The following is a 24,816-nucleotide window of genomic DNA, read 5'->3' as shown; positions in this document are numbered from 1 at the left end:
TCAACACTATTTTCTGTCTGCAAGTTTGTTACGTACCAATTATTCTTTCCACTATTTGATATTGTTTATGTAGATCATCTGTAAGTTCCTGCTGGCAGTTATAATATTCCACATCTTCTGGAGAAGCATTTTTCAGCCTGAAATAGGAATTTATTTACAGGGCTTATTACACTGTGCAGTTCTAAAACTAAGAAAATTCGGTAACTCTAAAGCTCTGAATGTAAGCATCACAGGAATGCTGCTCAGAGAGCTTCTTTGAAGGGACTACAACTCAAAATCTCGCTAGAGAAGCGTTCCATCTGGCCTAGGTGCCTCATCGCTAACGACTGAGGAAGCGTATGAAGACGACACTACAGCTTGCACTTGTCATGCAGATAAATCAAGAGGATCTATTCTCAACCGTGTGCAGGGTACTTCACAGGATACTTTCACGGAACAACATCAGGGATGGCTCACTCTAAGAATGCATTTTATGAGTAAGATTCCCTAAAAATCCCACCAGTGTTTGTAGACGATATTAAAATACTAATGACATTGAACATCAAACAAGTGGCATTAAAATGTACAGATTTCTACAGTTCTTAGCTCTGAGGCTTTGAGAGAAGTTTGAGCCAAGAAAACTAAACACTTAGCAAAATAATCTCTGCACTGATTCCTGAAGCACTCTGATCAAAGTATAACTACAAAACTAGTAAAAGAGGTAAGACTTAAAAACAAAACAAACCCACCCATCTTGTGCAAACTTCATTTATAACAGACATACTAAAATTCAGGAGCAGAAGCCGCCTGCTTAAAGATCCAATTTTACATGATGCGTCACCTGCTCAACAAAAGAGTCAGCATGCTCAGAATCTTACAGGATTGTAAGGTGTTAGGGAGGCCTCAAACTTTTTTTTTTTTAAAGTTTTTGTCTTGAATCATGCCCTCACAAAGTAGCAACAGATCTCACAGAAACACAATAACACATCTATATTGCTATAAAAATATGTAACATGGAAGCAGTTATAAAAATATTCACCATCGTTTTGTTTCCTGATCCTTTTTCTTATAATTGTCCAGTTTCTTCATTCCTTTAACATTTTGTTGCTTCAAAGTCTCCTCAGTTTCCCAAGTATTATGGATGTGGGACCAGCCTTTCCATTTAATAAGATATTGTACTTCTCCTGGCTCCTTTGACTTTTCGAACCCAGCATTTGGATCACCATCTGCCTCAACTGCATAGATAGTGGTTGCAGCACCAGTGGCTGAGAAGGAAACCATACCATAAACCTTAATTAAGTGTGCACTGCCATAAATTAACCAATAAGAATTATGCTGTAGAAAGCAATCAGTGATGCTTTTAAATAAATTATATCTACAGCTCTCAGGTAATCACTCTTATTTGAGCAATTACGATATAGATATGTTAACACATGCACAAGAAGTCAACAGAAAATCAAAAAAGCAACCAAAAATCCTCTGCATCTAACCTGTAATATCTCATCTTTTCTTACTAGAATTTTCCTAGTATTCCTAGTTTCCCTACTGATCCCTAGGGAATGCTCCAGTAACATTACTTGCTGTCTTCCCTACTATATCCTTCTCATCTCTGAACATATATTAGACGTCTGACGTTATGCTTGGTCAGGTCTGAGACATCAATAACCTGCTATTAGGGATCCTATATTTCTTCCTAGACATATATTACTGCATTTTCTTTTCCTGCCCTTGGAACCTTATCTAAGGAAATTTTTAATTAAATACAGTCTGCGTCCCAGTTGAAGCGTACTAGCATCAGGTAACAGGCTCATTTCTGTAAGGAGGGTCAGGCAAGGAATGGGACTCAGCCAGCCGCAGGGGCCAGATATGACAGAGAGTGACAACAACAAAGGACAGCACAAACAGCGACAACATCTGAACAAGCAAAATATAACAAGCATAGTCCAAAAGGCTTTGAACACAGTGGTGTTCACACTGCGTGTTGGAGTAAAAGACTTGAGAATAGACTGGAATTCAGGACAGCACAGGAGAAGAGAGTTGAGAAAAGACAATGCAAGCTCCAAGATGGGTCAGAAACTCTAGACACTGGTTATAATTAACAGAAAAAGGTAGCTCTGAAGTGTAAGGGGCCCAAATTTTCTATAGATAGAACACTAATTTACAGGCCAAAACACACACAGAGAACTGCGGGACACTGCAACCTATCTGCTGGGGGAAATATGACACCCTTACCATCATTCACAGCAACACTTGTAGAAGTTCACCTGCAAGCATGCCACCGAAACCTTAGACACACTTTGCAATGTATTCAGACAATTTGCACAGGAATAACTGAAACCACAATCTCAATGGTTCAGCCTTCCCAACACCATCCTTCAGAGTTCAGATTACTGCTTAGCTGTCCTACCAAGTCTACTTTCTCCCCTCCCAATGTATACAATGTATACCTATCAGGTATCAGAAAGCGTACAGACAGTGCTGTGAAAACATGGTATGCATTTATGCAATATGGAGCTATTTTCCACTTATCTAATTTCTTTTTGCATTACTCAGTTACATAAGTGCTATGCTTTACTTTATAAGGCTTGAAAAGGGACTTTATTTAATGAGCCTCCTTTTCAGGGTGAAAAACAATACAAGATGACTTTCTGGTATTTTTAAAATTACTGTTTACAAACATCATGGGTGACCTACAGCTGAGAACAATTGCTGAAGCTGTAACACAACTCACTTCAGCATCTTAAGAACACCGATAAAAAAAAAAAAATACCTCCTTTTCGGCCGATTCGACTGTCCATAAACTTCTCTATAGTTTCAAATTCATCTTCTTCAGGTTGTGGGACATCTTCTCCACAGACTTCCAGCAAGTCATCAGAATCTGTCTTAGTTTCTTCAGCTTCTTTGTAACTAACATTGACTGTTGCCTGGCGACGAGATCCTCTCTTATCATAATCATCATCGTCGTCGTCGTCGTCGTCGTCGTCATCGTCGGATGAATCGAGCTGCCTCTTTTTCTGTCCTGTACTCTTTTTGCCGCTTTTTGGCTTAATTCTTAAGACAATAAGATATGACAAAACAATGGGGTTTCAACACGGAAAACGACAAATCATCTGTATTTGTTTCTGAATATGTTTATTTCATGACTGTTCAGTTATGCCACTTTCAGTTACAGCCCACAGGAAAGAGGCATTCACTACAAAGCACTGATACGATGACATCTTTTGTAGCTTAAAAAAATTCTCCAATTTCTGTAATAAATATTTACATTTTCATTTGTATGTATAGTGTACAGTGCACAGATTATTAATTAGAAACAGCACCAGACCATGCAAAATGCAAGACTTCTTACCTGCTTGGAGGTTTCCGGCTTTTGACCTTGTTTTTTGGCTCATAGTCAGATTCACTCTCTTCACAACTGCTTTTCTCTCTATCTTCCTCTGATTCAGAGTCGGAGCCAGTTCCTGATACTGACCCTGACCCAGACATTTGCCAGTCTTCACTGTACATATTGAAAGACAAAACAGTAACTCACATTACTCAAAGTATTCATCTACATGTTTGCTGCTGTAATCTCAACCTTCTTAACAGAAACAGAAATCCTCTAACAGTTATTTCAGCATCAACTGAAAGGACAGAAAATTATCATGAACAGATAATAAACAAGTCAAAATACCTAAAGTCAACACCTCTGGGCCAAGTTTTCTATTATCAAGAGGTAGATTTAAAAAGAAAAACTCCAAAACAAAGATCTGAATGTTTACATAAATTACAAAAATTTGAATTTGCCTATGAATTACAGAAGTGAATTAATATGTTAAAGATATAAATTACAAAAATTTGAATTTGCCTATGAATTACAGAAGTGAATTAATATGTTAAAGAAAGACTGATATTAAAAAACCCAAGTACTTCGCAAGACTTTAGCTGGAAAGACCCACATTTACTGTAGCTTATCCATGCTCAAATCATAAAAACACTGTAACATTATTAGGACACAGAGTCCAATATTCTCTAATAGCTATGTTCCCCTGTGCCTCGTGTGAAGAATCAGCAACTTTGCCACAGGAACAAAGAATAATGCAGAAGCACATTTGAGAAGCATCCAGAAAGACTAGAACTGCAGCAATTTGTGAGAGGCATTTGGCTCCTAAGAGCTCCCACTGAGTTCTCAAATCGGTGCTTCACAAACAGGCAAGATACTACAAGCAAACAGCTTGTGACTCTTGAGAGGCAGTACCTCCTTACTCCTGCTTAGCTGAGATCTTCTACTTTGCAACAGGAAAGATGTACCCCCCAATCAACAGCATCTTGCTTTGGATTCCGAGTTTGTACAGGCAAATTAGTTTGTACAGGCAAATTTAATCTTAATAGCTTTGTGATCAAAGCGGGGCAGGGTGGGGGGAGAAGGTCTGGCATATGTTCTTGAAAGGTTGCTAAATCTTTATACTACCATTTATCATCAGGTTTATGGCTCCTTGATCAAGGCCCTGGAACAGTACTAACGTTTTTCAGAGGTGGATTATCACTCAAAGACCTCTGCATTAAATATCAGATCAGGAAGCTTAGGAATCAGTGCTTTGACATCCTCTCTCCCCGCAACTTAAACATGCATCGGTCCTGGAAGAAATTACGTTTCCATCGTTCCAAGGCACACACATACACTGACCAACGCTACAGCATCATTTGTATTATTAAAAGCCTTTTTATGCATGCAGTAAGTTAAAAAAAATGCAAATCCAAAATCTGCATTTATTTGGTGATAGAGACAACAAATAAAAAACATCACCTTCTAGGGCTTGATCCTGTGCCACATTATTAAACAAGAAATCTCTCATCTGCGTATCGGACAATAACTGCCAACATGCTCGTTCAAAATAGTCAAAACAAAATTCAAGTACTGAGTATATGAGGTTATTCGGTTACTAGTTTCTAGTAATGCTTCTCAAAGACATTACACTGGCAACCCTGAATACTGAGATGACTCATTAATTGGGAGAAAAGGTAGGAGAGTACATTCAACTGCTATATACCATTCATAAAAACATAGGTCAGAGTCTATTCTCCTCTCATTGTCATGAGGACAAGGTATAATCCTTTTCACAAACTTCTATATCTACAGCTTAAGAACAGCTTAATTTCAATTAAACTTCCTTGAGTAGTCAATAAAGCCAGTTACTGTCAGACATGTAATAAATTCTAAACAGTTCAGAGAAAAATCAAAAAGGATTTGGCATAACCTATGGGATTCCAACTTAAATGTGATCTCAGACAACCTGCTGAAGTAGTATCCTATTTCTTCAATGATTTTTAGGGAGGACCCTCAGCACAAAAATATGCTGCACCTAAGAATATTTTTAACATAAAAGGGCTGAAAAATGTTTTTGAGTAAGCCTGTAGGTAACACAGGCTCTTCTGCTCAGAAAATAGGTATGATGTATATGTTTCTTTCAGACTTTTTACTTTAAAAGTATTCCAAAGCATCAATCAAAACTGAGAAGGACAAGATAAAGATGAATTAAAAAGGGAATTTAGTATGTCAAGTGTGGAGAAATGAAGCACGGGTAATTATGAGCATACACCACCATGACAAAATATGATGGGATATTGTTTATGAAAACATCTTACTCTTTATGTTTTTTCTTCTTGGTTTCACTGGATGAGTCATCTGCAGAATCTTCACTGCTAGATGAGTCCTGCAGATGAAGAATAATATACACGATTCATTATCACAAAAAGAATCAAGTATTTTTAGTATTTAAAAGATAATTCATCTCCCACTTTCACATTGGAATCATGTTCTTCATGTTTTATCCTCTTCATCCCCCTCAGTGTACCTAATGATACCGAACAAGAGGAGGATTGGTGATTTTGTTGTATTTATCTATCTATGAATATATCATGTCAGCAGAATTTTAGAAACCACCACCAAAAACCTGACTTAAAAATAATCAATGTGCCTAGGTAAAATATAGTCATGGTTTAATTTGCTGCAAGTTAATAAATCGAGATGAAATTCTACCGAAAGCCTAATAAATATCTCCTGCCATTTCAGAGCTCTGTCACCTTTCATATTCTCTCACATTTAAGCACCAGTTTAAGAAAAGTTTGAGAAGAGTATGTAGGTTTCTTCTCTTTCCAGTCAACAAGAAAAGAAATTGATGAACCGTCTTAAAACTAGATTTTCTTAAAACCAATCTCACAAGGATTAGGATTAGATTGTTCTTATTCTGAAAAACAGCGGTTGAAAAAAGAATTCTTAGCAATAGCTTCAAATTAATATTTTAACGATATATGACTGGGTCCTTTGTTTTAACAACGAACAGCTAAACCATACCAAAAGAGAAATCTGGAACGACGAGTAAAGATTTGTGACCACAGTGCTTCATTTTTATAATGAAGGAGATATGAAATGCCTGCTTTATACATAAATTCCATTTCACAGTCACTAGTGTCCTTAGGAAAATGTTCCGACTGCACAAGGTCGACACTTGTTTACTCCATGATTTAGATTTTAAAATATCTATCGAGGTATAGTTCTTAAAATACAAGATTTCTTTTGTAATAATTGTTATGAAATTTGCAAAAATGCAGTTTTCTACTGCATGCAGTATTTTTTGACAACTACAGCAGCTGCCTGTATACAAAAACAATAGCTGAGAAGTCTTTTAGCATTTTTAACTGTATTTATGAAACACAGAAGCCAAAAACACAATGAAAGTCTGTACTACATAACCTGAAAATTTTGTCCATACATCAGATTACCTAGCTAAAAACACCAAATAACCTAGGCTGCTACAAATTTGGCATAACTCAGCTGGAAACATGCAACTGAAGATATTTTTACGTTTCCTCATAAGCCTGTCCGCTATTTGTATATTACTTTTATAGACTAAAACCAGACTTTTACACACACTTAGAGAATACAATTTGGCTCTACATTATTTTATTCCAGCATATGGGGCAATGAGACACTTATGTTCACATTTTAAAAAACTAATTTACCTCTTCTGAACCACTGTCTGATGAAGGTGCCTTTTGTTGCTGTTGCTGCTGCTTCTTGAGCACTGCTGATCTCTGCACAGCAAGTATACTTGGACTGGACTTCCAAAACTGAATCAGAATTCAGACAGAGAGTCATTTCAAAATACTGAAACTTTAAAGTTTACCACATACTTACATTTCTTAACATAAGCAGCATCACTAGTGAGACTGATCTCAATTTTATCAATAATAAAAATTCATCATAAAATACCGTATGCATTAATAATAACAGACAGCAATTTCAAGCAGTAAGATTTCTACAAAGCAGAACACTACGTAAGAATCGCCAGCACAATTTTTACTGTAAACAATAGTTGTGCAGGTCTCTGTATTATTACAGTAAAATATTTTTAAAGTAAATTGTTAAATTGGTCCAGACAAATCCTTTCAGGCCACTCAGTTGACATAATCTTCCAGTAGTTTTGCTTCATGTGGGAATAGTGAAGTACATGAACAAAAATACAAAAGAGCATTCCTAACAGGCTGGATCTTATGGTAACGAGTATTTTAATACCTTTAATTTATACATGTTCTATCATCCAAATAAAGCCCATATTACACAGAGAAACAGAGGAGAGTTCAGGTAATTTTGATCCACTGGATTCAAGAGGATTTCTAAACAGTAGTTTTTTCCTAAATTTAGCAGACTTCTGTCATGCAGAAAGTCACCTGTATGTAAACTTACAATTTTCATAAAGCCATTTATTGCTAATAAGAGGAAAACAAGTTTTAGAGAGATAACTTCAAAAATTAAATGTTAGAAATAACAGGATGACGTGGCTTCATCTTCAGAAATGAGCAGTAAGTAAATAGGTGCTTTTGACGATTAACATTTTAGGTAGGTACTTAATCATGAATGCCTATAAATGCAAGAATTTAAGAGCATCAAGACAAGTACTCATCTATGAAAAACTTGGCCCATAACAAAATGTTATGACAGCTAAGCACGTGCTTTCACTAACCCTCCCAAGTTAAATTTTAATAACAATGTTTTGATTACCTCATCCTCTTTATTCTTTTCTTTAATGAAAACTGCTCTTGAAACTAACTGCACAGTGATTTTTTCCCCCCACAAGTGTTCATTTATATGTTTCGTTTTACCTCAGATCCATCAACTTTTGGTGGCTTAGCTTGAACTTGTTTCTTCTCTCTAGATGTGTCAGACTCTGACTCCGATTGACTGCCTGACTCTGACCCAGAGTCAGAGTCACTGCTACCTGACTGGCTGCTACTTCCATCACTACTGCTTCCAGAGCTTGAACCAGATCCAGAACCCGATGCTGACCCAGAATCATCATCTGATCGGCTGCAATTAGAAGATAGCAGGATATTACAAAATAGCTAACATAACAACAAAAAAAATATATAGCAGCATATTTCTGTCACAGCAGAAAGACTTTAACTTCACCCAAAATCAATGGTTAACTTAGTCCAAACATACAGGAAACATACAAATGGATGCAGTGGATTAAGTCAGTCAAGAATGAGAATTCAGAGCAAAATAATTTCAAGTTATATTCACTTGAACTGCAAACATTAAAAAAAAGAAGAAGAAAGAAAATGCCAAAATCCCAAACAAGAAACCCAAAAAGGTGGCATCAAAATCTATGCTATCACTGCCTGCACAAATCATCGGGGTGGGAGGGGAGAGGTGGCTAATTGATCATCCTCTGCCCTAGAATGCACTTACTTGACAACAAAGCCAAAGCACTACTTTTTCTGCTGTTGCTAACATCAGTGAAACTGGACTAGTGCGGGAGAAAGGAAAGAAGCTATCCACAGACTGACTCCTATAGACAGCACTTCAATTAGTTCTCTGCATCTTTTGATTTTGAAAGAAGATAGAAAGAGAAAGAAACAAACCATGGTGATGCTTCCTTGTTCTGAGGTGGGGGATATGGAGAAACACACTACTGGTGGATTTCCTCACACTTGCTGAGAAGAAGAAGGAGATCAACAAACTCCCAAACTTCCCATTTCAGTTATCAAGGGCTTACTTCAGGCATGACGCTGAGCACTAACATATTAATATATTACAATACTAATATATTAACCTGACTTGCAAAGGAGAGTGAGGCACCCACTGCAGAATGACTGGAATTTAAACTCTTTACCAGAAATTAAGGGTAATATCCGTCACGATTTACTGAAGAGATTTTAAATATAATAGTATTCTTGTATACAAACGTTACCTTACTTTTAATGCTGGTTAAATCAGAACATTATAAAATAATAGCGTTTCTCAGCCTACCAAAGTGCCATAGGTAAATGCCATGGGGACTGTGGAAGGCAGCACTAAGTATAAATGAAGAGAACGAGGTAAGAAAATTCAGTGAGGAGAAACCTTGAGACACTTGTAAATACTGGCTAGACAAATTCCAGTGACAAAATGCCACCAAAAACACGTAAATCCTACAAAGCCTTGGTGAAGGGAAAGGGAATCAAACCCTTTCATGCAAGACTAGGCTTGCCCAAGTTGCCATACTTGGTTTTGCTCATCCATGTTATTGCCCTAAGAAATGTACAACAAAACACTGAGCCACAAGGATTGCAATGATTAGGGTAGCTTTCCATAGAGAAGCAAAATATTTCACACATGTTAATGTACTGCTGTGCATAGGATCAAGTACATACACAGCCAAAGGCAACCAAAACAAAGCATCTCTTTTCTGAGAGAGGATGGGGTGGGAAGGGGAACCTGATACTTAAATAAACTCAAGATGGTTTATTATTAAAAAAAGATTTCTACTTCATTTAGATAAATAAGCAAAAAATCAGATCAACAAGAGACACAGTTGATGGGGAATTTTACCATTTTGAGGTTATTCAAGATAGGAATTAAATGGCGAGTTCAAAAACAATAAGAAAAAATTTTAAGAAAAAAATAGTCAAATAGATTACTAATTGTTCTGGAATTAGATGTAAAAAAATCTCTTCTTTATGAAGAGATCAACTAGTTACCATCCACGCGCTCCACTAATATCAACCGCTCCACAGATGTGGATCATATCAGTGCTCAACAAAACAGACAAACTCCTTATCTTGCCAACATCACCCTCAACAATAGCAGTCCGGGAATGGATTCCCCACTAGGCTTACTGGCAGGGTCAGCAGAATAAGAGTCACCTATCTTATCATCACTCCTGCTTCTCACAATAAATTGACCTGATCTAGACGTGAGCAGGGGAATACAACCAGACTGCATATCAACTGACAGTAACATCCGTTAAGTTAGAGTAAACTTTACAAAGTCAGTATTCAACCCTCCTATTAATAAACCTAAGATTATTTAAAATAAAAGTCTGTAGCTAAAAGCATGAGGGATAGGAGAGAAGAACATAGGAAATTACAAAAAACGAGAAGAAAGAGCAAAGAGTAAGGTTCACCACCACTGATTTAGGGCTGGCCTAACGATACCATATACAAAGTACAATTCAGGATCAGTACCATAGACTAACACCTAATTCATACTTTATTCTAACACCTAATTCATACTTAGAATAAAGAAAAAACAGAATAGTAAAATTTAAAGGCTCTAGCACCACCAGGTCTTACTAAGCTTTCTCATACCACAATACTATACCAGCACAAGGAGGAAACAGGAAAAGTCAACTGAGCACTGTTAAGTAACTTTAAACCTAGAAAAAAGATACCATTTTTTACAAGAAGGCCTTGCTAAAACGTTTACCAACGCTTAGAGATGCTATAGCAATGTTCATATATGCTTTAAAAGTTTTAAATTTACTAATAAAAAGTACATAAAAAATACATACGGGAGTTCAAAGCACACACGACTAGCGCATATTGGGTGGAGCTTAATTCGACTCTAGTCATTCAAATTAATGCATATGTGTGAAACTATGTTAGAGTTTCTGCCTGTACACCCTCTTACATGCAGCACATATTCCCAGAGGTCTTGATGAAACTACAGCACATACAATAAACAGATAAGATGAACAGCTTTGACTTCGTTTCTCTAAGGTGTGGAATACTTACCTGGGCACTGGCCACAGCACGACCAACAGCGGAAGGCCCTGAGGACTACCAGCACCCGTTTAATTTATCACATGTTCTCACTGCAGAAAGTCAATTTCTACCCCAAACTTCAGCAGAAATTTGACTCAGAGGCACACCCCTAAAAGGCAGTACTCTAGCCCCCAAACCTAACGTTCTGGTTTCCAAAGCGGGTAGGAAATCAGGCGCTATATGAGTAAGTTCTGCATATTCTGCAATGAGGATAAACTGGAAATTGTTGAGAGAGCACAAGCAGCACTGCAGCACTGTACGTATGACAAGTGATACTTTTAAAACCCCAATAGCTGCAAGAGTCTGGCTATCAAAAACTTTCCTCTGAGAAAACTAATGGATTTGAACCAACAGTAACAGTGATGGGGAACCTGAGGCAAAACACACATCATACAGGAAGTGTTACAGTAGATGTTTCATTTTCAGAAAAAAAAAATTTCCAAACATCCGAAGAGAAAAATTACATCTTGCTTTTTAGTACTGAGATCATTACATCCTAAGGGCCAGTGCAGAACAAGTTTATGCCAAGGCATATCACTAGCTGTCACATATTTCTGGGTGCAGACTGTGTCCTTGCTTTTCCTATGCTTAGGTCAAACTTTCACAAATTTGATTAAACATTTCTAATGATAATTTTCTTTCACACAAACTGTAACACTGACGTGTTAGCATTTTCAGTCTACGACATTCAACCAACTTTTCAAAACACTTGGCACGAGCACCTTCCATTTTCAAAGGATTTTACACTAACATAGGTGGCAAGAAAGGACTGAAAAAGCAAGGAACCTAGCTCAGCCATTCCCTCTGTCAAACTCACTGCCTCTGCTCTCTCATAACAGTTACTTTTTCTTAAACTAGGAAATAAAACATAATGGAAAACTCATTCCCTAACCAAGCTATTTGGAGATGCCAGCAGTTAAAAGAAAACCTCTTTGTATCAACATCACAAAAAAGGTCTACTGCCTAACAGGACTACCTATCCAAACAGATGTTCAAGGAAATTTTCAGCAAAAGACATATTTCTTAACTAGCTTTGAAGGTAACTACCTATATGACACGCAGACAAACCTGAATACTAACAATTTTTTTGTTTTTGTTAACCTCTCATGAGAAACAGCTTTAGACCCACACCAGGCTAGACTACCAACTTGCATTATCAACTTCTGAGATGAAGCAATGCCTTATTTATTTTTGAAAAAATAACTTTAAGAAAGCAGTGACAATAAAGTAAGAACATCGACCTTTCTAACTTTCTAAAACTAAGAAAGGCATTAAAATACGCAGAAATTTCTAGGGATAAAGCAGAAGAGTTATCTAAAGAATAAAAAATGACTTTTCCCCTCACACCAAAATCAAAAAGGAAAGTGCATCTGCGGCCTGCTAGCCATGTCTCCTAACCAACATCCATAATGAAAAACTCAGGTATTGAAAATTCCATCTTACTGAAAAACTACTGTAGCAATAGTTTCCAATTTTGCCTTCTGTTCAACACAGCTACAAGCAATTGGCTGCACCAGGTCAATTCACCATCCAGTCAGTATCCTCTCTGGAACTTGCCTTTGCAGATACAAAAATACTAGGATATATTTGTACTTGGCCATTTTGTGTGTTCCACTTGTGCAGTGCTGACCTCCTCAAAATTTAACAAGGAATCGTTGCTGCTCAGCATCACTTGAGCAGGGCCCAGATTCACCCTGCCTCAGATAAACTGAGAAACCTCTGAAAGCCAGCCTCCCTGGTGAGAAAGGCAAGCCAAAGGCTGCAGTTGCCTATATCTTCATACTTCTGCTACGACATATGAAGAATGTCAGGATTTAACTGAAGGCTTGATTATCCTCTAAGAAGCCAATCTTCCAGGTACGGTATTTTAGCTAAGAATGCTTATTCCTGGAAGAAAAAGAGACATCCTCCTGCCCTCAACACACACGTTTTACTGTGAACACAAAACTACTGGCATAGTAGGGGGTAAAAGTCATCGCCTTGCAAATACAGGGGAAAGGAAAAAGGAACTTCAAATTTTCACTTTAAATGCTCCTACACTTGCGCTGAATTTCAGTGATTTTCACAGAAGTTGAAAGACAAGTAGCAATATGAGCTTTCACAGCTGAAGCTGAGCACCTTGAAAACATCTTAGTCCTCAAACAATATAGTCACGTGTTGTTGAGCAAACTTCCACAATAGTAATTTATTCTGACATCATGATTGCTGCCCTCTCCAACCTTCCCCCTCACTTCCACCCTCCAGCACTCCCTCAGTGCTGTCAGTACAGTCTGTAAAGGGAATAGATCCAGCTTGTAAAAATATCCTACCAACCCACATTGCCCACGAAGCAATGGAGCAAGCAAGCAGGAGCGAATAGGGCAGTATTTAAGATTGCTATCCTGAAACCAAAGTATAAGATGCTGCAAATCAACACAGAATTAGGAAGAAAAAAAAAAACCTAACTAGCTTTCAAATGATTTTTTTTTATTTTAGTACACACGTTCCTTGTTGCATCCTGAGAGACCGCAGGTGTTTTTCTAAATGCTTAAAATTCTATACAATCTAATTCCTTTTGCTCTTTCTCCACAGAGCATCACTGATGTGTCTAAGAGAACAACACCATGCAGAACTCTTATTACAATGCAGCATCCACCAGCATCACGGTAAGTTCAGAAAGCTTGTTTGCCAGCATTTTTATAAACTAACAGAGTTTTTGTAATTCACAGGAAAAGACATACAGGATACAAAAGTTTCACACAGATTTCTAGCAGCCCAGATTACATTTTCTTGGTCTGCTAAAACGACTCCTGTAACAGTCAGCTACTACAGGGCAAAGACAATCATGATCAGCTTCAGGAAAGTTTGAGAACTTGAAAGACAAGCAATCTCTCACTCTACCAACTTGTATCGGTAGCATGCCAGAAGTGGTTTAATTTTTCTTGAAATAGAAAAGGAGATACAGTCTAAGAAGAAAATAGTGCATGTTTTCTAGTAATAATCATTACAAGCTATCATTGCTAACCAAACTACAAGTGAGAGCGTTTCATACTGTATCAAAATTTGACTTTTAAAACATTCCATTAAAACAACAACAAAAAATCCTGCATGATAGAAAGACAGTATACTTGCATTAGAAGGAGAACATGAGATCTATAATAAAGATGTTAAAATATAAACTCAGGGAGTAAAATATGACCACCTCACAGCTGTTGACATCCTTGTCACTTTCTGTTTTCCTCTTTTGCCTATGGGTTTTGTTCATTTTCCCTGCACTTTTTTGTGGCATAGTATACAAGCACTGCCTCCTCTAAAGGGCTTTAAATATTATCTGATGATTTTCACCCAAGGTCCATAATTTGCCTAACTCTTCTCACAATGGGCAATGCCCATTAACATGATGAATGCACTCTGGTCCAAGCAGCACCGATGACCCCTGCAAGACGAGTCACCTTAACCGGCAGTACTAATTACTGAGATACTGGTATCGTATCCCTAGTGCTAAGATGCAAGGAACATGGTAAACTGAAATAGTTCTTCAAGCAAGGACTCAGAATACTATTGTAATTCCCTCTGCTACCTGCTGCCTAAGGCTGTTATGTAAATATCATCTTAGGAACAGCAACCATGACCCTCTGTTCTTCACATTTCCTCTTACATAAGAGGACAGGCAGAGAGCTTCATTTCTTGCTTCCTTCTCTTCCTGTACAGTCGAGGGTTGGTGCCCTTGATTTAGGCACTTCTATTTGAAACAGTTCTGCAAGAAGCAAAAGAGGACATGATACTCTTCCTGTTGTGGACAGCCGGGGTAGTGCAAGAGAGAGAGCTTGGGTACAACATAATCAGTCTGTGCACCCATATTCTCTTTGCTCCCTCTCCCAAAAAAGCCTGCTTGAAACGGGAAGGTAGAAGGGAATCTTTGCTTTCTTCAGGCAGCTTGCCTAAATTAATCCTCCCTGTCCTTCCTTCAGCCTTTCTGAATGTAGTCAAGAGAAAGATTCGCCACAGGACAATCCAGAGCAGGATCCTACCTTCAACTTTTCTAGAAGAATAACTACACATACTTTACATACAACCAAAGAGAGGTGTACAAAACTTCATTCTCAGTTCACTATTCAACTGTATTTGTCAATTAACCCTATCCCACCTTGTCACATTATGTCTTCCCTTTACTCTGGTCCTGTATTGCTGTTCTCTTCCAAGCACCTCTATCCTGTGATCTGACTGGCTTTTTTCCCCCTCCCTTCTTCACTGAGGGCTTCCAAGAAAAGACCAAACATCAACATAAGTTATAAATACTATCATGACTATAATAGGAACTCTACATGGAAAATAATAGGACACAGCAAGTTAAACTACAGAATAGAGATGCTGTTAACATGAAGTATACAGAAAGAGAATACTCTGATGATATCTTCAGCCCTGTCGGAGCAAAACTATTTCTCTATCATGGAAACAGATCACTGCAACGATGATAAAGTTAGCTGACAATGCTAACTTCCAGTAGTAGGCACACAGCAGTACATACTAAGAACGAATAGCATGTTCTCAGAATGGGACTTCCACATAAAAAGGTGTAGTTTCATGTATGTTGGCAAATCAAAGTAAAGGCGATATAGAGTATCTTCCAGGATATTTAGTAAACAAGCCTCTCTCATACCTTGTCCTGGAACCACGTAGTTGCATTTGTACAGCAGCATATGTCAAATCTGATTTGGTATGGAAGTATGACACAGCTAAGAAGTTTGCCTGCCCTGATTTTACAAACACCACTTCAGGGTCTTCTCAATATATATAATCAAGAGCAATTCACGAGAGATCCCTGAATGTAGTATTTTTTTCCAACTGTTTTGCAAAAAAAGCAAGATAGTTTGATGAAAGTACTGAAAGAAGTAATTTTTGAATTTGCTTATACCTGTTGATTTTTCAAACCCCAATATATTTATTCCTGTGGAATAAAATCAGAGTATGCTTTAGGGAAAGGACAGAAGATATACTTAAAAGAAAAACATCACTGATAGTGGATCAGATTAAAAGCCAGTACTCTCACAGAGTCACCAGTTCTTTTCAACGGTCTCTGATTTAGCTTTGCTACCCTACTTCTCAAAACAAGGTCTCCCCGATAGAAACATGCAATGAGGAACAGTCACCTAATTCATACAAAGCACTAGGCAGAGAAACTCCAAGATTGAAAGCTACACAAGCTATGCTGCAAGAGCACTGCCAGAGCACTTAGTCTCCTGTATAAGGTCTAGGGTGATAATGGACTGAGAGAGGACAATTTATCATTGCTGATTTAGAGTGCATTCATTATGTTAAGCTGCCTTAAAAATCTTCTGTTTTAAAAATGACAGGAAACAAAAATCAATTTGAGCAAAAGTTCAACACCCCTTCCCCCCCCCCCCCCCAAAACAAAAGGCTTGCAGGGTCTTTGAAAAGGACCTGACATGACAATGAACTGTTATTTTAATAAATCAGATGTCCAAGGAAGGGATGTATTTCAATACGAAGATCTCCTTCCAGGATAAGTAAAAGCAAGACACTAAATGCCAAGCTCTTAAAATCGCAAGGTCACAGGTAACTTTCTTTAGGTAAATGTGTTTTTCAGTTTTGTTTTGTTTTTAAGGAAATTCAAACTATTTAATCTGATCAGATGTGTAAAAAAAAGAGTTACCTTATTTGTGACCACAGGTATAAAGCAAAGGGGACAAAGACTACAAAGTTCAGGCTATCAAGAAGCATTATTTTCTGTCCACAGCTATTACAAAGCATAAACTCAATTCAATTTTCCTGACACAGGCCTGACAACTGGTAGGACAGTAAGGGATATGTTGTATCTTCAGGACTACTATAAACTTTCCCCCAAAGCAAATATATCAACAATACACTGTTCATCTACTAACTTTCATGACCCTATGGACCACATTGTAAAAGTCTTTATTGGAGAGCCACAAGTCACATATCTTGCAGAGGGAAAGAGGTTTGGGAATATCTCACAGGCAGGAGATATCAGTGGCTCCTGAGGAGTCTACTGCTCTCATGAAATGTGATCATGCTGAGATGTGCAGCTGGTTCCAGGGGCAACACAATGTCTTTATCAGAAGCTCCTTCTAGGTCATCAGTAAACAGAAGTATTAGATAGAGTTTAATAAAAAAAAAAAAAAAAAAACAACAAAACCCACAAAACCGTAACCAACCAACGAACCAAAAAAAACGTACTTGAGGGACTGTATCTGGCTAGATCTGGTGTATATGCTAGTTGTATTGCAGTATCTTAAAACTTTACCCTTTCTTGGGAAATGTGCAAAGCCAGCATTGCTAAAAATTTGAGACTGTCAGAAGAGCGGAATAGAATCTAGATCCCGTGAAACAAATATTTGCCAGCTCAGTTAGATTAGATAAGGACTGAGATCTGGATAAACTCAGCAGGACTCCTACAGCCAAGCTAGAAGCCATGCGCAATGATAACTGTATTGTGAATTCAGAATTTCTTCTTTAAACAGCAAGGGCCAAAATACTAGCCCCAAATACTTTGTTTTGATGTATATTCTACCTGAACTCTTTAAGATAAAGTGAAAAGATGTTTTTAACTTTGAATAGGACAGTGTAGACTTCAGTATGCTTAATTCCGTAACGTGTCAACCTTCATAAAACTAGCAACTTACTAACCAAAGAAAAGATTACTGCTAACAGAAGCAAAAAGCTTGCTTCATCCACTCGCCATCCACATGAAGTTCTACCTACAGTCTCCTTTACTATTTAAGTATTTTGATGGATTTCAGAAGTCTTCTGTGCTAACAAATACATACTTTCATATTTTCTTTCTCACTCTCTCCTTCCTTCTGCATCTCTCTCTCTCTACACACACGCTGTTATATTACCTATGAAGTGTCTACCAAAAAGAAACCAGTAACTAGGAATACTTCTGCAAGTATGTTTAGGGAAGCTTTGCTTTAACTCCCACTTAGATTTCTTGATAGCAAGAACCTAGAGTAGTAGCTTCCAAATTATCTTTTTAATCTTCCACAGAAGGTATGGCTTTACATAGCAAATTCAAGCCTGCTGACAAAAAACTGGCTTTATTTAACCATCTTTTGTGGTCCACAGACTATTAAATAAAAATGAATTAATGAAATAATGTAATTTATGTAAATTTAAGATCAGCTTCCCAGTGTGTAAGGAATAGTAAGGGTCTTTGGTGCAAGAAGTCACTTTCTGGTTACTGGAAAAAACAGAGCACAATGCACCCTTCCAGATAAGCTATACTGAGCACAGCACCTTCCACCTACAGAGAAGGGAGGTCTGCTTCAGTGATCCATGTCTTGTTCTACAGGAAACATAGGAAGGGCAGAGATGGGAGAAGATTTCTGTTCAACTGGCACCAGTGTTTCACTTCGGCATTCCCTGCTCTACCTGGAGCTCACGTTGCAGTTCAGGTATAACTGCCCTTCCTTGCTCATTAAGCTTTCTTATTACTAGCTAACCGGCGCGTATTTTACTCCTATTCAAGTTTGCAACAAAATGTGTTCAAGAACACTACACAAAAATGCTTTGCCTAACTTTTAATAGGAGTCAGCTTTTCTCAGGGCTCTGCTAAAAAGTTTGTGTGCTCACACTTACTTGCTATCCAGATGAATGGTACCTGTCATATTTTCACCTAGAGCTACTGAAAATACTCCAGGACAACGATTTCAAGTAAATAAAAGACTGGATAGTACACTCCACTGTAATTATTACACAGAAATTGGAACATCAGGCAGCAAGATTAGACGATAGCATTTATGTCAGTCTACAGCTTTCATCGCGTTTGGCATTAGCACAGATTTATAGCTTCAGAGGTTGCTAACATAGCCAAGGAAAATTCAAACAGTGCGACAAGTTATTCAACTGTGAAAGTACAACAGATGCATTTTTCCTCTTGTGGTGAAACAGAAGTTCAGGCATAGCACCTGCATCACGGGAAGTTTTTCCGGTCATCCATCAGCCAGGTGAATAGACTCAATGGTAGAAAGGACCACAGGAGCATGACAAATTGGCCATTTCTTTCCCATATGCTTCAGAAATGCATCCTCTTCATAGGCAGTCACAGGGAGTAGAGAACAGCTACCATGCCTTACCACAGTGCTGGTCAGTGCATAATGTCTAAGGCTTCTGATCCAGGCCCTTCTCCAGTCCTCCTACTGCTGAGGAGGAGGATTCCTTTCACTTCCAACCTACAGACCTTCCACAATTTCTTCAAATCATGGCAAGAATTTCTTTAAAACAATATAAAAAAGTATTGATGAGGCTGTGTATTTTTGTAAATCCAGCCCTGATCTGCGGCATCTCTTAACTTTCCAAAGTAATGGTGGTGGCTCCCCTCGATCAGGCTATATTTAATTGTGATCAGGACTATCACCCCATAGCAACAGCCACGGCAGTTTACACAGGCATTAAAGCAGGAAAAATGGCCTTACTATATTTGTAAAGTCTCGAATTTGTAAAGTGACATACTTTTCAAAGATTTGTTGCAGTTATCACCAACTGCATCACCAATGCTGCTACTTGGATTCGTTGCTGTATTCACCCTCATCTCTTGCTCCTTCTCTCCCTATTTTTGGAAAGTCTATCTTTTTGGCAGTTTCTTCCCAGCAGCAATTCTCAATTGCTTTCTCAACTCGTTTGGCTTCTCTCATTCTGAATGGAAGGGATTACTAAAGCCTTGTAATGATACTTTGCTATCAATAGTAACTATTTTGTTACTGATTTCTATTTCCATTCTGTAGAGTTCACATTTCCAGACCATTTGAAGGCTAAATGCAGTTTCACTTCCTCAGTTACAGTTAAGTATCTGCCTGCAGTCACAGTTGGCTTAGTGAATTCCTGTCCTAGTGAAAGTCATTTAGGCTTCTAGAGAACTTGAGAGGTAAAAAACAAACAAACAAACAACAAAACAAACAAGCAACCTAAACTTCCCCCTCCCCCTCAAAAAAGCAAAGGAAAATCCTCAAAAACCTAAACAACAGAGGCAAGTCACACTCAGGTATACCTTAAGCAAACTCTTTAGTGACAGTTATTTTAATAATGGAAATAGACTAGACAGAAAAGGGTTCAATTCTTTAAAACAGAAAGCTTTCGCCTTCCACTTAGAGCTTCCTGATAGCAAATGGCAAACATGTAAATAGACTTTCCAAGATCTGTCTGTTAATCAGACTATGAGGTTGATGACCGATACAAATTTAGGAGAGTAAGTTTTAAAGTTTTTGAAACTTTAAGAGGTTTGAAGTGTGCTCAGCAGCACATTGAAGATGCAGAACAAAAATCACACTTCACAGTCAACTCTCAAGCTCTAAGTACTTCCTGACACTTACTTTTAATGAAGCCACTGGAAAATTTTTATGATGTTTAACTGTTTTAGTCTTATGAACTGCTACAGCTTTTAAATAACTTTGATACACCCGTATCTAGGAGCAGTCATAGTTCCATACAAAGTATTTTTCCTACATTATCTTTAGCTAGGTGGCTTTACTTCAGTAATTTAAAAGAGTAAAACAAACAAACAAAAAAACCCACTCCCTAAATGCAAAGTCATTGGGGTTGTCCCTGACAAGTCAATGCTAGTTGGAGGTCTGATTTATGATTCTCAAAAAGTTCAGAAAACTAACCTCATTCACATTATTTTATTTTGCTCATGCTCCTCTGCTCAACTGACAAGGCTTGTTTTGTTTGTTTGTTTTTTTAAATAAGCAACCAGGAATATTTGCCACTTACTGGAAGGAATCCCAAATTTGTTTGCTAACAAGACAAGTACCATCTTTATTGGAAGCAGAAGTCTTCAAAAAAATATTATGTATTAGAACTTTCAAATTATTCACAAGATTCAAAGTTTGTCAGCTTTCTAGGATATTCCTAGTTATAACGGCAAGCTTGACATTAAGAACATGCAAAGGTTCTTAAAGTTTCTTTGGTTTTACTGCTCTCCAATTTCCTAGTGATTTGCACCTCATGTCACCTAAACACTGCTCTCTTCTCCTTTTTCCCACCTTATCATTCACTATGCTACATGATCAGGTGGCCATCATGTTTTTAATTGCATTTCTTCACTTGGGGCAATAATTTAGATCCTCTCCTCTACCCAAAGTGCAGTTTTCATAAAGCCTCAGAACTCAGTTGTCTTTATGACCTCTGACTGAGTGGAATCAACTAACAGGTTCAGCAGGCTGTGATTAAAGAGAGAGGGACAGTGAAAGATGGGTAGACTGACAGCATGACCACAACCACCTCTTAGAATTTTGTCTAAAATCGCTTCTTTTATTTGCAAGTCTGCCTTGCCTTCTTAAATCTGCAGCATTCATCATATTCCTAGTTTCAGAAATACAAACTTCCTAGCGTAGTAAAGGCTTGTTGAACTTTTTCCCTACAATTTCATTAACCTCATCTTGTAGCAGAAAATTTAGGAGTTTACAATTTAGGAGCAGAAAGTCAGGCTCTTCCAACCAAGGGGATACTTGAGAACACCAGCATCCAGGATCTGCTCATTTTTACATTAGAGGGTTAGATTTTTTAAAAAATTAGAAAAAAACACAGCTGGAAAACTACTTTCCTAAAGCAAATATGAAGTTAATACTCTTTCAGTTATATGGCTTTAATAGCTCAAGAAAGAAGGAAGTCTCATATCGGAAACTAGAATTAACAGCCCATTGTTCCTGCTTTAGAAATAGTCGTCTTAGGAGCTTATACAACACACATAATATGATGACTGGTGTGCCTTGCACTTTATAGACACAAGTTTTATTTTAACATTCCAATGCAATCTGTTTCATCTTTTGACATTTCATTTTTTTTCCCCCTCAAAGAGTAACACTATTCTGTTAGATGCTGATGCAGTTTTAATACTATTTAAACTTTATCATGTAAGGTGTACACATTGTACACATGATTATGGCTACTAAGTGAAGCAATCTGAAGGTAACAAGCAGGCTGAGCATCTGTAACTGGTCCTTCTCACTGTGGTCTGCTTGCTATCCAGGAAGTTTGGCAAAGCCAAAACATAGATGTTTTACGCGTAAAGAGTTCCAGTAAACACAACAAAGGAGAACATAAAGCCAAGAAGGACGGAAATGACAAAGTGCTTACCTTGACTCGCCACTACTGTTTCTTACACTTTCTTCATCACTATGCCCATTCATTGTAAATATTTAGAAGTTTAAAAGATAAATAAAAGTCCACTCAGGTTACAATGTGGATGTCAAGAATTCACTTCCTGGTACTCTGTGCGTTTTCCACGTGATGTGTTTGCTCAGTTGTTCTCCACAGGTATTCAAGATTTCTCCCAAATTACCTAAAGTAGTAAACAAAAATATTGACACAATTTGAAATATTTGATGGTTGCTGCCCAAAGATACTGAAAACAAGCTGGCTTGGCGTTTGTCATTTTCTTTTTAACTGAAGAATAGCTTTTGGTATTTATTATCTGCCCACGCTTGATTGTTTTATCATCGTTTTCTTGTTTGAAAAAGCCTTTTTTCTGATATCTGTGGAAAAAAGAGGAAATTCTCCTCAAAAGAAGGGACCTTTTAATTAGCTATACTGAAAAACTAAGGAACTAAATGAAATACGTAAAATGCACAAGAGGAAAAACCTCTCTAGCCTTTTGCCCAGCTGCTGCTAGGTCTCAAAACACAGCCCATTATGCTGCTTTCTTCAAATTTTCATTCAAGGTGCTATACAGGTGACAATTTCTGCAGAACCACTAGCTGCAGACTACTTGGTAGCCCACAGACACGCTTCACAAACACTATTGTCTGTAGCATTTTGGAGTTAGGAGAATGATTGATAGTATGTCTGCACTATACCTGGTGGCATGGCTTTCGCCACAGTGCTGTCTCAAGGACAGCCAGATTTAAGTTTTAAAAGGAAACAGCCTCCCCAGACACAAAGGTATAAACTACAGATATTAACGATCCGCTCCAGTCAGATCACTGAGAAGCGTTTCATGCACAAAACACTCATCTCAGAAGCATTTCCAGATTCAGACATAATGTCTTCATACAGTTGGGGGACAGAAGAGAAAGACTGTCCGACAAAAAAAAAAAAAAAAAAAGAAACGAAAGCGTTCAACAAAACCAAACTGCCAAGATCCCACGGATGGAAAGTTCGTTGTTTCCTGTACGAAGGCCTTAAATCAGACCACCGCAGTATCAGCCGCGCCGAGAGAAAGTTTGGGCTCAGTGTAAACGCCGCGCAGGCATAAACTCACCGCCGATCCGCTACGGAGCGGCGCCGCTCACGGACCCAGCGGCGTCAAAGCGATCGCGGCCCGGCCCGGCCCGCAGCCGCCTGCCCGGCCCGGCCCTGCCCCGCGGCCCCGGCCCGACCCGGCCGCAGGCACCAGGCCCCTCCGGCCGGCGAACAAAGGCGATGACGGAGCGAGCGGCCGGAAGGAGCCCCGAGACCCGGGCGGGCCGCGCAGCGAGGCCGCGGCCGCGCCGCCCGCCGGGCCCGGGAAACACCTCGGGCCCCGCGGGACCTGCCCGCGCTCCGCCGCCTCCCGCCACCCGACCCCGGCCGGCTGCCCGCCCGCCCGCCCGCCGCCCCCGGAGGCGGCCTGCGCCGGCGGCGAGGCCCGCGCGGGCGCCGCCGCTGTCCTCGCCGCTCGCTTCCCCCGGCGCCCCCCATGGCCGGAGGAGAGCGAGGGCCGCGCTCCTGCTCCCAGCCGGCTCGTCACGGGCTCCCCCCGCAGGAGCCAGCGAGCGCGGCTCGACCCCGGCTGCCCGCCTCGCAGCTCGCTCCCTCCCTCCCTCCCTCCCTCCTTCCTTCCCTCCCTCCCTCTCTCCGCGGAAAACAGGGAGCGGGCCCAGGGCCGGCCCCGCGCCGGGCATCCGCCCCCCCGGCCTCCCCGCCGGCCGGCCCCGGCCCCGGCCGCGGCCCCGCTCCGCGGCGCCGGCCGCCCCCACCCCCACCGCCCTGGAAAGCGGCGGCCACCGCGCAGCGCCGGACCGGCGAGCGGGAGAGGAGCCATGGCGGCCTCTGCCTACCTGCGTGCGCCGGCCCGGCCCGGCCTCCCCAGGGCCGCCGGGGCCCGAGACGGCGCTACGCCCCGCGGGGAGGCGCCTGCCGCAGCCCGCCCGGCGTCGGGGGCTGCTCCCGCGGCCAACGCGGGGCCTGGGCCGCCGCTCCGCTCCGCGCCGCGCCGCTCCGCTCGCCGGCTCCGGGCGGCCCCGCGCGGCGGGCTCGCTCGCCCGCGGCCCTCGCCCGCTCGAACAATGGGGGCAGGACGCGGCAGGGCAGGGAGGGGCGCACGGGGAACCGCGGTGGGCGCTGCGCTGCACCGCTCCGCCACCGCCGCCGCTTCTTAAGTCCTGCCGACCGCCGCCATCACGCTGCCGCCGCCGCCGCTCAGCTCTGCCCCCTCCCCCGCCCCCTCCCGCGGTCGGATGGAAACCCCGGGCGTGATGTCAGCCCTGCGCCCGCAGACGGAGCGCGGGGCGGAGCCGCGCCGGGGCGGGCCCGGCCGCCGGCGGGGAGGCAGCGCCGCCGGGCCGCGGCGGCGGGAAGGGCTGCCCGGAGCGGAGCGGGGTGGGGGATCCTCCGCTCCGCGCCGCGGCGGACAGCGGCGAGCGCCCCCCTGCCGCGGGAAGGGGCGCGCGGCCGCGGCGGGCGCCATGACCCCGAGCGTCGTCGCCGCCGCCGCCGCGGCCGACCGCGGGCGTCGCGTTCCCGCTCTGCGGCTGTGTGTGGTGGTGTTTGGGTTTTTTTTTGTTTTTTTTTTTTTGGCTTGTTTGGGGGGTTTTCTGTGTGAAATCCGAGCCC

The 24,816-nt window shown here is 40.6% G+C and overlaps 1 protein-coding gene across 2 annotated transcripts in view; it reads right to left on the bottom strand.

The window, feature by feature from the left end:
• Window positions 1-24,171, bottom strand: part of LOC104150508 (chromodomain-helicase-DNA-binding protein 1) — a 52,650-nt gene extending 28,479 nt beyond the window's left edge. For both annotated transcript variants that reach the window (XM_068925081.1, XM_068925082.1), the window contains exons 1-9: window positions 24,042-24,171; window positions 22,141-22,345; window positions 8,122-8,326; window positions 6,982-7,089; window positions 5,605-5,672; window positions 3,329-3,478; window positions 2,750-3,030; window positions 1,019-1,244; window positions 37-137 (exon numbers count right to left, since the gene is read on the bottom strand). In XM_068925081.1, coding sequence (XP_068781182.1) covers window positions 37-137; window positions 1,019-1,244; window positions 2,750-3,030; window positions 3,329-3,478; window positions 5,605-5,672; window positions 6,982-7,089; window positions 8,122-8,326; window positions 22,141-22,193 — 1,192 coding nt within the window. In that variant the 5' untranslated portion in view covers window positions 22,194-22,345; window positions 24,042-24,171. The remainder of the gene's footprint in view (window positions 1-36; window positions 138-1,018; window positions 1,245-2,749; window positions 3,031-3,328; window positions 3,479-5,604; window positions 5,673-6,981; window positions 7,090-8,121; window positions 8,327-22,140; window positions 22,346-24,041) is intronic.
• Between the last annotated feature and the right edge of the window lie 645 nt (window positions 24,172-24,816).

Source organism: Struthio camelus, chromosome W, assembly GCF_040807025.1.
Source record: "Struthio camelus isolate bStrCam1 chromosome W, bStrCam1.hap1, whole genome shotgun sequence".
Classification (NCBI taxonomy): domain Eukaryota; kingdom Metazoa; phylum Chordata; class Aves; order Struthioniformes; family Struthionidae; genus Struthio; species Struthio camelus.
The sequence above is the reverse complement of the archived record's forward strand: the minus strand, read 5'-3'. Positions and strand labels throughout refer to the sequence as shown.